The sequence below is a fragment of the Sinocyclocheilus anshuiensis genome, unplaced genomic scaffold (genome assembly GCF_001515605.1).
Source record: "Sinocyclocheilus anshuiensis isolate Anshui unplaced genomic scaffold, SAMN03320099.WGS_v1.1 scaffold782, whole genome shotgun sequence".
Taxonomy (NCBI): Eukaryota; Metazoa; Chordata; class Actinopteri; order Cypriniformes; family Cyprinidae; genus Sinocyclocheilus; species Sinocyclocheilus anshuiensis.
This window is the reverse complement of record NW_015546111.1, coordinates 2609930-2620509: the sequence shown is the minus strand read 5'-3', so window position 1 is coordinate 2620509 and position 10580 is coordinate 2609930. Positions and strand designations below refer to the sequence as shown.

The following is a 10580-nucleotide window of genomic DNA, read 5'->3' as shown; positions in this document are numbered from 1 at the left end:
TTTAACTCCATGTAGATCACAAACCTCTGAAATCGGTTGATAAATGTAAACGTTATCGTGTTTTTATCCAGAAAAAAACGCAGCTCCTCCGTTTACCTCCATTTGTTTTTAAGGCAGTCTTGCCCTCACAAACATGGCGGACGCGTTGACGTATCGCAGCAACGGCTCAAAGCGGCCAGTGAGGAGTCTAGGTATTTATATGTGTATGGCAACATATTTTAGGCTTTAGTTACCATGGTAAAAGTCCGTGTTTGCTATATAAACGACACTGTGGTCTTCTACCAAGGTAACTTCAGCCTTTCTATATAAATATAATTATGTATGTATGTATGTGTGTTCTTACAACTTGCATGTTAGAATCTTTTCTCGAGTCTGCTTCCGCATCGTGCTGCCGGGACAATAATGTCAGTAATCCCGTAGACCAACTGGATTCGGTTAGGTCACTTCTGACACCAGTGTAGCGATCCAGTCAGTGAAACGACAACTTGACGGTTTTTTAGCTTGCTTTTTATTCACGAGAGTGCCCGAGACAAACCCAACGCTTGAGCTCTACTCTCTCTCTCTGAACTCACAAACTTCCAGAACCTTTCCCCCAGACTCCACCCACACACGAGTGCGCAGACTCGTTCTTCAGAAGAACACCCACCCCTTAAAGCCCCCATGCAAAAAGAACACAAAACACAGGAACAGAACATATTTGACTTAAATCACACCTGACAGCATAACACACTTTTTCAGACTTGCTACAGTATTTTATTAAGTGAAAACTAATCTTGTTTAATGTTTTTGATTCTTGTGCACCCCTCAGTTATTAATATATAAAAATATAGTTGCAGTATATTCCAATTTAAAACAACTTAAAAAAAATTACACATTTAATCATATATTTGATGTATGTTGACTTTTGTTATGCACTTATTTACAGCAATCGATATATACATTTATAATAAACTATAAAGCATGTTTGCTGCATTTAATCATATATTTTATGTATGTTGACTTTTGTTATGCACTTATTTACAGCAATCGATTTATACATTTATAATAAACTATAAAGCATGTTGTCCTTGAACAGTCTCCACTATAGTTTGCTGTGCTGCATGGGAGTGCTCCAGTCACTCACAGAAAGGAGTGTGAATGTATGGTTTCCCTACTGATCTGGAGAGGAGAAAAAAATGCATTAAGTTTTGTTCAATTCACATTTATTTGTATAGCACTTTTTTAATATACACATTGTTTCAAAGCAGCTTTACAGAAAATGAATGTTTCTACATTACTTTGGCACAGTTACACCTGTTAACAGAACTCTTATTGGTAATTGGTAATGTTCATATGGCAGAAATGTTCTAAAATTAGGCTATATAGATCAAGTAACGTCATGTATTCAGAAACAATAAAATATATACAGAAACAATATTGGAGTGAACGGAGTTGTCACAACTCTCTCTCTCTACGGCTCTGGGTAGCATATGCGCAACCCTCGAAATAACGTGGCGGCTGGCCTGACCGCAGTCAAACGCGAAAATATAGCCTTATATACTATATGCTATACTCATATATATGCTATGATTTCCATGAATATATTTATGCCCTTTAATTCACTTAAAGGGGTCATATGATGTTGCTAAAAAGAACATTATGCCAATCACAACGCACTGGATAGCTGGCCAATCAGAGCACACCTCGCTTTTTCAGACCGATGAGCTTTGTAAAAATTGATGCGTTTCAGAAGGCGGGGCATAGAGGAGAAACAATAATGTACAGTATGTGGAAAATAATGTTTTTTTTTTTACTTTAAACCACATAAACACATTTCATTACACCAAATTCACAAAATAATGTTATTTTTAGCAGCATCATATGACCCCTTTAACTTTTATAAAGAATATCTCTTTGGATTTGAGACTTTAGTCTTTGCAACTTTACAGATCTTCTTTATGCACCAAGAGCTTGTAACACTCCAAAGAGAAAGGAAAAATTGAAATCGCATCATATGACCCCTTTAAGAGATTTTAGGTTTTGGGTGTAAATATTGTTTAATTTGTGCAAATATTATCTTTTTTTTTTTTATGAATGCATGTGAACATATGTACTGTATAGATTATCTTGGTGAATATTTGAATGTAGACACTGACATATAATGTATAACATGTTTTAATTTAATTATATCTTTATTTACATTTTTTGGTCTCTCAGAGGTTTTCAGTCAGAGCAGTGGTGAGGCCCCTGAATATAAGCTGGTCCCTCTTAGGGGCTTCAAACTAATATCTGGAATACACTCTCCTGAGGTGGTGGATCAAATTCAAAACTTTGAGATTCAAGACTCAGATGTCTTTGTCATTACTTACCCCAAATCAGGTAAGATAGAGATCCATTGGAGCCACATGCTACTGCTAAAAGTGCAGTATGCAAAATACTTTTTCATAAACGGCTTTCAAAATAGTGTGAGCAAGCACTTCACGAACATTAGATTTATACTGTAATCACAAAAATGCACGCTTACTGAGTATGGCACGATTTAAATCCTTCAGTGATCAGTAATCGTAATAGACATCCTATGTGCAATTTATTAGAGAATTTGTAAACATGTTCTTGCTTGTGTTGATCATCTTTGCAGGCACTATTTGGTTGCAGCAAATCCTCAGTCTAATAGAGGTCAAGGGAGATGTTACAGCGTCAAATGAGCAGCTGAATTCTGAGCGAGTACCATGGATTGAACTTTTAGACTCTAGGAAACAGTTTGTTTCTGCCCCTTCCCCCAGGATCTGTGTGTCTCATCTGCCATACAAATTCATGCCACTTGGACTGAAACAAAAGAAGGGCAAGGTGAGATCTCTTCTATCAAGCTGCCACTGCATCTGTATGGCTTCAGTGAAATAATCATGTACTGAATAATTATGACCGCTACGTTCTCTTACAGCATGTACAGTCTCCTTAAGTCTATTGAAAATGTTTACATGATCTCTTCACTCTTCCTAATGACTAATAGGTCATCTATGTGGCCAGAAATCCAAAGGATGTTTTGGTGTCTTACTTCCACTTTCACAAATATGCAAATATGCTGGAGACCCCAAAAGACTTTGATACATTTTTTGAGAAATTCATAGAAGGAAATGGTAAACAAAAAGCTTTTTCTTTTATCTAAGTTGCCATTTCAATCAAAGCAACTGTTTGACCAGAAATCCTCAACATATATCATGTGTTTCAGTTTTTGGTAATTGCTGGTTTGAGCATGTCAAGAGCTGGTGCTCCCACAAAGACGAGATGAACTTCTTGTACATTACATATGAGGAGATGATTAAGGTTTGACTGGTTTGCTTGTTTTCTTGATAAATAAGATAAACTGTATACTCTACCATTTAAAAGTTTGGGGTCAGTAGGAATTGTTTTAAGAAATAAATACATTTATTCAGCAAGGATGCATTCCATTGAACAACAGAAAGTAAAAACATTTATAATTTTACAAAAGATTTTTATTTAAATTAAATACTATTCTTTGGAACTTTCTATTCATCAAAGAATCCTAAAGTTTATGTAAAAATACTAAGCTAAGTATACTAAGTTTTAATTTTTCTTTCCACAAATTAAATCGTCTTAAATCAAAAATACAGAGGAGTTATATATATCTTCCTCTGCATTTTTGTCTTGTTTTCCCATACAAATATGTACTTGAGAGGCAAAATTCAAATGTCATGTTTTGTTTTCTGAGAAATTGAAAAATAAATCTATAAAAATATTTTTGTTGAAATAAAATAAACTGAAATAAAATGAAAATATAAAAACAATTAAAACTTATTTTATTTCAGTTGCCAAGGCAACATTTATAATTTTCCTGCAGTTGAACTAGATGTAGTAAAATAACATAGAATTTCAATGATTGTTGAAAGTTATTTTCAAACTTTAAAGGGCTGCTAATACAATTATGTAGACATTTACATGTAAAGAACATATTGGCATATTTATTCCTTAATTCCTTCCTTCTTTAACTGGTCTTAAGAAGTCTTGAATTTACTTTCATAAAACCTTTCGGAAACCCTTACTGTTTTTACTGCATTTTTGATCAAATAAATGCAGCCTTGTTATAAAGACTTCTTTCAAAAGTATTAAAGAAAGAAAAAAACAAAAAACATTTTGACCCCAAACGTGTACACATAACCTCAGAGTTGGAATGTGAGTCCAGAATTGTTGCTGTAACTTATCAACCGTGCATGCTTGCAGGACTTACGGTCAGTGGTTGAAAGGATCACTTCATTCTTGGCGAGGAACTTGACATCACAGCAATTGAATGATGTTGTTGAGCACAGTACCTTCAAAAATATGAAGAACAATCCTCAGGCCAATTACCAGCAGATCTGCTGTGTGTACATTAATAAGGAAAAAAAATTAACTTAAATGATTTTAGCAAATGGCTGCAATATAACAAAGAGTGAAAAATTTAAGGGGGTCTGAATACTTTCCGTACCCACTGTAACACCTCACTGTTTCAAGCACACAGATTAAAGTAAAATCATAAAAAAAAATGATACAATTAAAAATCAGTACACCAACAAATTCTTGCAATTGTGAAAATGAAGAATCTGTCATCATTTACTCACCCTCACAGTAGTTACTGACAGCCTTTTTCCATACAATGAAAGTAAATGGTGGATGCTGATTCTGATCTTTTGTGATGAAGAGAAAAGAAAGTAAGTTATACAGGTGGGGGGAAACATGAGGGTGAGTAAATGATGACAGAATCTTAATTTCATAACATTCACAAGGATTTGTACTTGTAGTGAACTATAATTATACTTCATCTGTGTGCTCATTTTTGGGTTGACTATATATTTTCAAGACAAAGCTTTTCTTAAGACTCCTACAAACCACAGTATCTCTTAAATGTGTTTCCACCCATTTTGTCATTCCTACAGTGAATTTAGTTATATTTTGCTCATGTATACAAGTCATTGTATACATGTAAGAATTACATCTGTTCTAAACATGACAAAGATATGAGGATAACCTTTGAGAATATAGTCACTAATCTCTGCCATTAAGTAATTTGAATGTTATTAACCTGTTGAATTTGGTTATTGACTAGAATATAACCTTACTGCTTAACTCTGAACAGGAACTGTTGGTGACTGGAAGAACTACTTCACTGTGGCGCAGAATGAGAGATTTGACAAAGTGTACCAACAGAAGATGAAAGATGTTTCTCTTTCTTTCATCTGGGATATGAATGATCTCATCTCACCATGATTTATTCAGGCTCATCAGCAGGGTTTGAAATCAAAAAAGTAAAAAAAATAAAGAATATCTGAAAATGTTCAAAAGTTTGGAGTCAATAAATTATTATTATTTATTTATTTTGATCAGCTAAACCACTCTACTGTTTGGTGTAGAATATTTGGGGACAGCAAGAGTTTTTTTAAATAAATTATTTTATTCAGCTAGGATACATCAAATTGGCCAAAAGTGACAGTGAAGACTTTTACACTGTTATAAAAACTGAAATCCTGAAAAAAAGTCAGTTTCTACAAAAATATTAAGTACACCTGTTTTGATAATTTATTATATAATAATACGTTTATAAAAAAATAAATGTTTCTCGAGCATCAAATCAGCATATTAGAATGATTACTGAAGGATCATGTTACATTGAAGGCTGGTGTAATTGCCATCACAGGAATAAATTAAAATCTATTAAAATAGAAGTTATTTTAATTGTCATATTTCACAATATTACTGTTTTTACTGGATTGTTGATCAAATAAATGCAGCCTTAGTGAGCTTTAGCCACGTCATTAAAAAAAAAATTACCAACCCCAAACTTTTGAACAGTAATACAAAGTACAAAGTTAAGCAAATATCTTATTTGCTTCCTAAATTGTATAAATTTAAAGTTCAAGGCAGCTTCAGACAGATATGTGTCGTGACTCACTGCTGTCCACTTCTGGAATACTGTTTTGAAATTACCATTTAAAAAGAGTATTTGTATAAAAATATAAAATTCTAAATCTTGCTTGTGCATTCTTTTTAGTGAAATAAACAGATGTTTCAGTCAAATGCAAAATAAAGTTAATTCCAAACATATTTAAATATTGATACATAAAATAAAGTCAGTGTTAATCAGAAACAATGAAGCAGAATCATTAGATTTTTCATCAGATTTCAGTTATTTCATTAAGTGTTGATTTAATATGCTAATACTTTTTGGTAAATTCTTATTTATTGGCTTGTACTGTATAGACAAACAGTTAGACGAAAAACAGGAAGTGATTGGCGTTAAACTCGGGATGTAATACCTGCCAGGTCACATCTCTAGGAAACACTAACCTAATGCAACTCTTGTGTTAATGAAGCCATTCAGCAAAATAAGAGAATGTTTTAATAGCAATAATTGTAACAAATGACAATATGTTTGACAGTTATTGTAAAATATGCTGCATCATAGATGGTAGTGACTGAAAAAGTTTGTGTTTAGAACGGGTGAGCTGAAGTCCTGCTCCACAGGACGTCGGCATCTATATCATTCTTGTCAGGTTGAGAGTTAACACAATTCAGTCCTCATCACTGCCTAAGTCCAGTGGGTTGAAATCAGGGTCATCCTCATCCAAATCCAAATCATCCATGTCTTGAAACAGTGATTCGTCTACTTCCACACTGTTCCCACCTAGAGGAAAAGAGCAAAGAAGACCAACTTTGAAGGACAATCAAGTATAAGTTTAAAAAAGAAAAAGGCATCCTATGGCAACTTGAATATAAAATAATAATAATAATTGACATTGCTTACTGTCTTCCAAGAACTGGATATCTGATGTGTCAAGATTGTGGTCTCTCTCAAACAGCTGTTTTCCTGTAACATAAAAAGTAAATGAGCAGATCATGACAAAAGGTGGTTCAGATTTGGGTTTCTACACTACTTTCAATGTTATGATAGCAACTCACCTGTGAGTTTTCCCTTTCCTGTCTGCTCCTCTTCTTTCTGCCTTTTCTTCTTTAGTTCTACCATTTCTTGTTCAAATTTGGCTTTCCATGATAAGAAGTTCTCAATTGTGACCACAGTGCCTTGGAATACACGCTGAGAAAAGCAAAACAAAAACATTTTCCATTTTAATATAAAGGATAGCTATGTAACTGCTAACAAATCTACCATTCAACATAATATTTAAGTATAATAGCAATGTTGTGGTACAGTTTGGTTGGTCTGCTTTTGTAAGTCATCATGGCCCCCTACTGGTAGAAGCTGTACTTCCACCTCTAGCAAAAGCATTATTTGTCTTTACTGACAAAAGTACTTGTTTATTGTGGCTAAACAAACTTTTGGATTGTTGCAATGTTTTTATCAGTTGTTTGGACTCTCATTCTGACGGCACCCATTCACTGCAGAGGATCCACTGGTGAGCAAGTGGAGTAATGTTACATTTTTCCAAATCGGTTCTGATGAAGAAAAACTCGTCTACATCGTGGATGGACTGAGGGGGAGTAGATTTTCAGCAATTTTTCTTTTTTGGGTGAACTATTCCTTTAATGTTAGTCTACATTCACAAGACATGCTCAAACCTTCTCAGCTTCTTCGGTCTCCCTTTTTTTTCTTTGTTTCTCTTCTTCTCTTCTGCTCTTAATCTGGTCAATTATTTCGTTAAGTTTCTCCTGCACAGCTGTCACCAACGTGAATATCATAACCATTCCCAGGTTTTCTTCGGCCTACAAAAGAAAGAGGTTATTAGGAAGGACTAAAGGACAGTAAAAAATACCCAACATCAGTATGTGCACTTTATCCACTGTTAATGTGTTTTGCTGGTTAAGATGTCACGTGTGCAGACCTGTTGCTGTAAAAGCATTAGAATGTCTTCTGTATATGAATCTTCCAGGTTCTCCTGTGAGATGATCTCCCAGAGAGGGGGCTCATCTGGGTATTTCTCCACATATGTAAACTTTAGGGTCACCTCCACCGCTAAAACAGACAGAAATCAGCATTGAGCTACACAGTAACCCTATAAAGCAGGGGTGTCCAAACTCAGTCCTCAAGGGCCACTGTCCTGCAGAGTTTAGCTCCAACTTGACTCAACACACCTGCCTGGATGTTTCTAGTATGCCTAGTTAGACCTCGATTAGGTTCAGGTTCAGGTTCAGGTGTGTTTAGTTAGGGTTGGAGCTAAACTCGGCAGGACAGTGGCCCTCCAGGACCGAGTTGGACACCCCTAAAGCCTACTGTATCATATTGGATACATACATTTCTAGGGCCTCTCAGTTATTTGTACATCTCTCAATCAACATTGTACTGCATTGCATTATACGTTTTGCCCACCACAATAAAAAACTACAGAGCTTTGATCATAAAACTAAGCAGTATTGGGAGATTAAGAAGGACAAGTGATATTTATAGGCATTTTATGTAAGCAGTCTGTTGTACTGTTGCAAAGAGTTTATTGATTTACAATACAAGGCATCATACATCATACTTCTTACTTTCTGGCCATATAATTATCAGCAACTGCACCAAATTGCATATTTTTGCTCAGTTTGGGCCTCTAAATAAAAGTGTTTTTCTTCTTCCATATTCTCCAATATCATACTGCATGAGCCATAAAAGCTCGATGTATCAAATATGACACTTCACAGGGTTAATGATAGTAGAACACACTGTAACATATTCCGAGCACTGTAAAGCACATGAACTTACTCTCTTCATTTTCTCCCGCATCAGAAGTAACTGTGATGGTGAAGCTTGTGGGCTCCTCGGAAAGCACTGCATAAAAGGAGATATTGTAAGGAAAGAAACAAACTAATGAAATATACAGAGCTCACGGTTGCTCATCTCTTCCCACAGCCTGGAAGTAAACAGGTATGTGTGGGTGACCACTGACCATTGACTGAACCAGTACTTCGACAGGTTATTCAAAGCAGCACGTAAACATAAATCTGACACAACTTCTGCTTGACATCTTATTGCTGACCATCGGTTAATTTTTGCTTTGTTTCTTAACCTGTGACAGCTTAATCTGCTGCTATAAAGAATGATATCAAAGAGATGACTGATTCGCTCTTACGTTTAACTAACTTTGTTAAATGAAAAGCCAGTCGGCTAACGGGCAGCGGTGCGAAGTTATAGGCATAAACATAAATTTTGCGGTCAATATTACCTGTAAATGAGTCTGGGTAAATGGACTCTATTGCTTCTAGTTCATTCCTCTGCTCCTCGCCGTAGTCTGTCATTTTATGTCACAAATGTCCATAGATTAGAGCCTGCATGGAAGAAACGTAAGGCCCCGCTGGCATCGATGTCATCTGCGATCACCAGTAATGTCTGAGCTACGGTCAGAGAGGCATGAGTAACACCCCAATTTTACTTGCTCTGCTAAACATTAGTAGCATTGTAGTAATTCATGCTGTCTCCGTCTTGAACCTACTACAACGGTTGTATACAAAATAAATAATAGATACAAATAAACGTGTGAAAAGGCTCGATTCTGGCATGGATTACAAAGCCTGCCGGTGTCGTGCCGAAAATTGATCGTCTGTGTTTCCTTAGCTTCCGGCACTTCTCCCCGGTTTTCTGTGGCTCGAGGTATTCGGCAAGGATGCCCCATCTCTCCTTTTCTTTTTCTATTAGCCGCCGAGCTATTAAGTTTGCATATGAAGCACTCCAATATTGAAGGTATAAATATTGGAGGGAATACATTGATAATTAGTCAGTTAGCTGACGATACTTGTCTTTTTCTTAAAAATTATTCACAAGTTTCTGTTGCCTTCAATTAATTTATTATTTTTTCCAAAGCTTCAGGATTAGTAGTATATCCCCAAAAAGTTAAATTTTATATGTACATGATTCCAATAAAATTTCTGGTGATGGTATTATAGTTAAACGTCATGTAAAATATCTAGGGGTTGATATCTGCAGATCTGATTCAGACCGTCTCCATCACAATTTTCAGCCAAGGTTAGATAAGGTTAGAAGATTTTATGTTGCTGGCTGCAGAGAGACTTGTCAATTTATGGAAGAGTCTTGCTGACTAAGGCTGAGGGCATTTCACGCCTAGTTTATCCTGCTTTTTCCCTTTATGTTGATCAAAAAACTATTAAAATTATTAACTCTCTGCTATTCCGCTTTATTTGGAAAAAATAAGACAGAATGTGTTCAAAGGAAATCTATGATAAGAAATTATAAGGAGGGTGGTCTTAATGCTTTAGATTTTAATATCATTAACCAGACTTTCAAAATTAACTGGATTAAGAATTGTTTTTCTAATAATGAGTTACCCTGGTTTTGGATCCCTAACCTATGCTTTAAACGTTGTGATGGCCTTACATTTTTATTGTCCTGTAACTTTAAGTGTAGTAAGTTACCTATTAAACTGTCAAATTTTCATAAACAAGCCCTAGAATCCTGGAAGATTGCTTTTAAACATAATTTCTCCCCGCACACGTGTATTCTTTGGAACAATGAAAATCTATTGTTTTTTTAATTGAATGGGTGAATCAAAATATCTTTTTTTTGTTTCTGATTTGTTCAATTCTGACGGGGACCTTCCTTCCTTTTCTGATTTTGTGTTTTTGAAAGGTGCATCAATCTCACTAAGAGATTTTAATAAGGT

General features: G+C 35.3%; 2 protein-coding genes across 2 annotated transcripts in view; one reads left to right on the top strand and one right to left on the bottom strand.

Moving 5' to 3' along the window:
* The window catches only part of LOC107700676 (amine sulfotransferase-like), a 7619-nt gene extending 2231 nt beyond the window's left edge, over window positions 1–5388 (top strand). The window contains exons 2-8 of the mRNA XM_016502411.1: window positions 2197–2358; window positions 2618–2826; window positions 2990–3116; window positions 3209–3303; window positions 4219–4361; window positions 4676–4716; window positions 5111–5388. Of these exons, the coding sequence (XP_016357897.1) occupies window positions 2197–2358; window positions 2618–2826; window positions 2990–3116; window positions 3209–3303; window positions 4219–4361; window positions 4676–4716; window positions 5111–5241 (908 nt within the window). The 3' untranslated portion in view covers window positions 5242–5388. The remainder of the gene's footprint in view (window positions 1–2196; window positions 2359–2617; window positions 2827–2989; window positions 3117–3208; window positions 3304–4218; window positions 4362–4675; window positions 4717–5110) is intronic.
* Window positions 5389–6353: 965 nt separating this feature from the next.
* On the bottom strand, window positions 6354–9314 carry LOC107700695 (RWD domain-containing protein 1-like). Its single transcript, XM_016502432.1, has 7 exons — window positions 9129–9314; window positions 8669–8734; window positions 7809–7939; window positions 7546–7689; window positions 6931–7063; window positions 6776–6838; window positions 6354–6655 (listed from the first exon to the last, which is right to left on the bottom strand). The coding sequence occupies exons 1-7, from the start codon at window positions 9199–9201 to the stop codon at window positions 6543–6545; spliced, it is 723 nt and encodes a 240-aa protein (XP_016357918.1). The 5' UTR covers window positions 9202–9314; the 3' UTR covers window positions 6354–6542.
* Window positions 9315–10580: the final 1266 nt, after the last annotated feature.

Coding starts and splice junctions, on each gene's coding strand:
- LOC107700695 (XM_016502432.1), bottom strand. CDS start 9,201: ATGACAGACTACGGCGAGGAGCAGAGGAATGAACTAGAAGCAATAGAG. Junction 7,064..7,545: donor AGACCGAAGAAGCTGAGAAG/GTTTGAGCATGT, acceptor TGCTTTTCTCAG/CGTGTATTCCAAGGCACTGT. Junction 6,839..6,930: donor AGGAAAGGGAAAACTCACAG/GTGAGTTGCTAT, acceptor TTTATGTTACAG/GAAAACAGCTGTTTGAGAGA.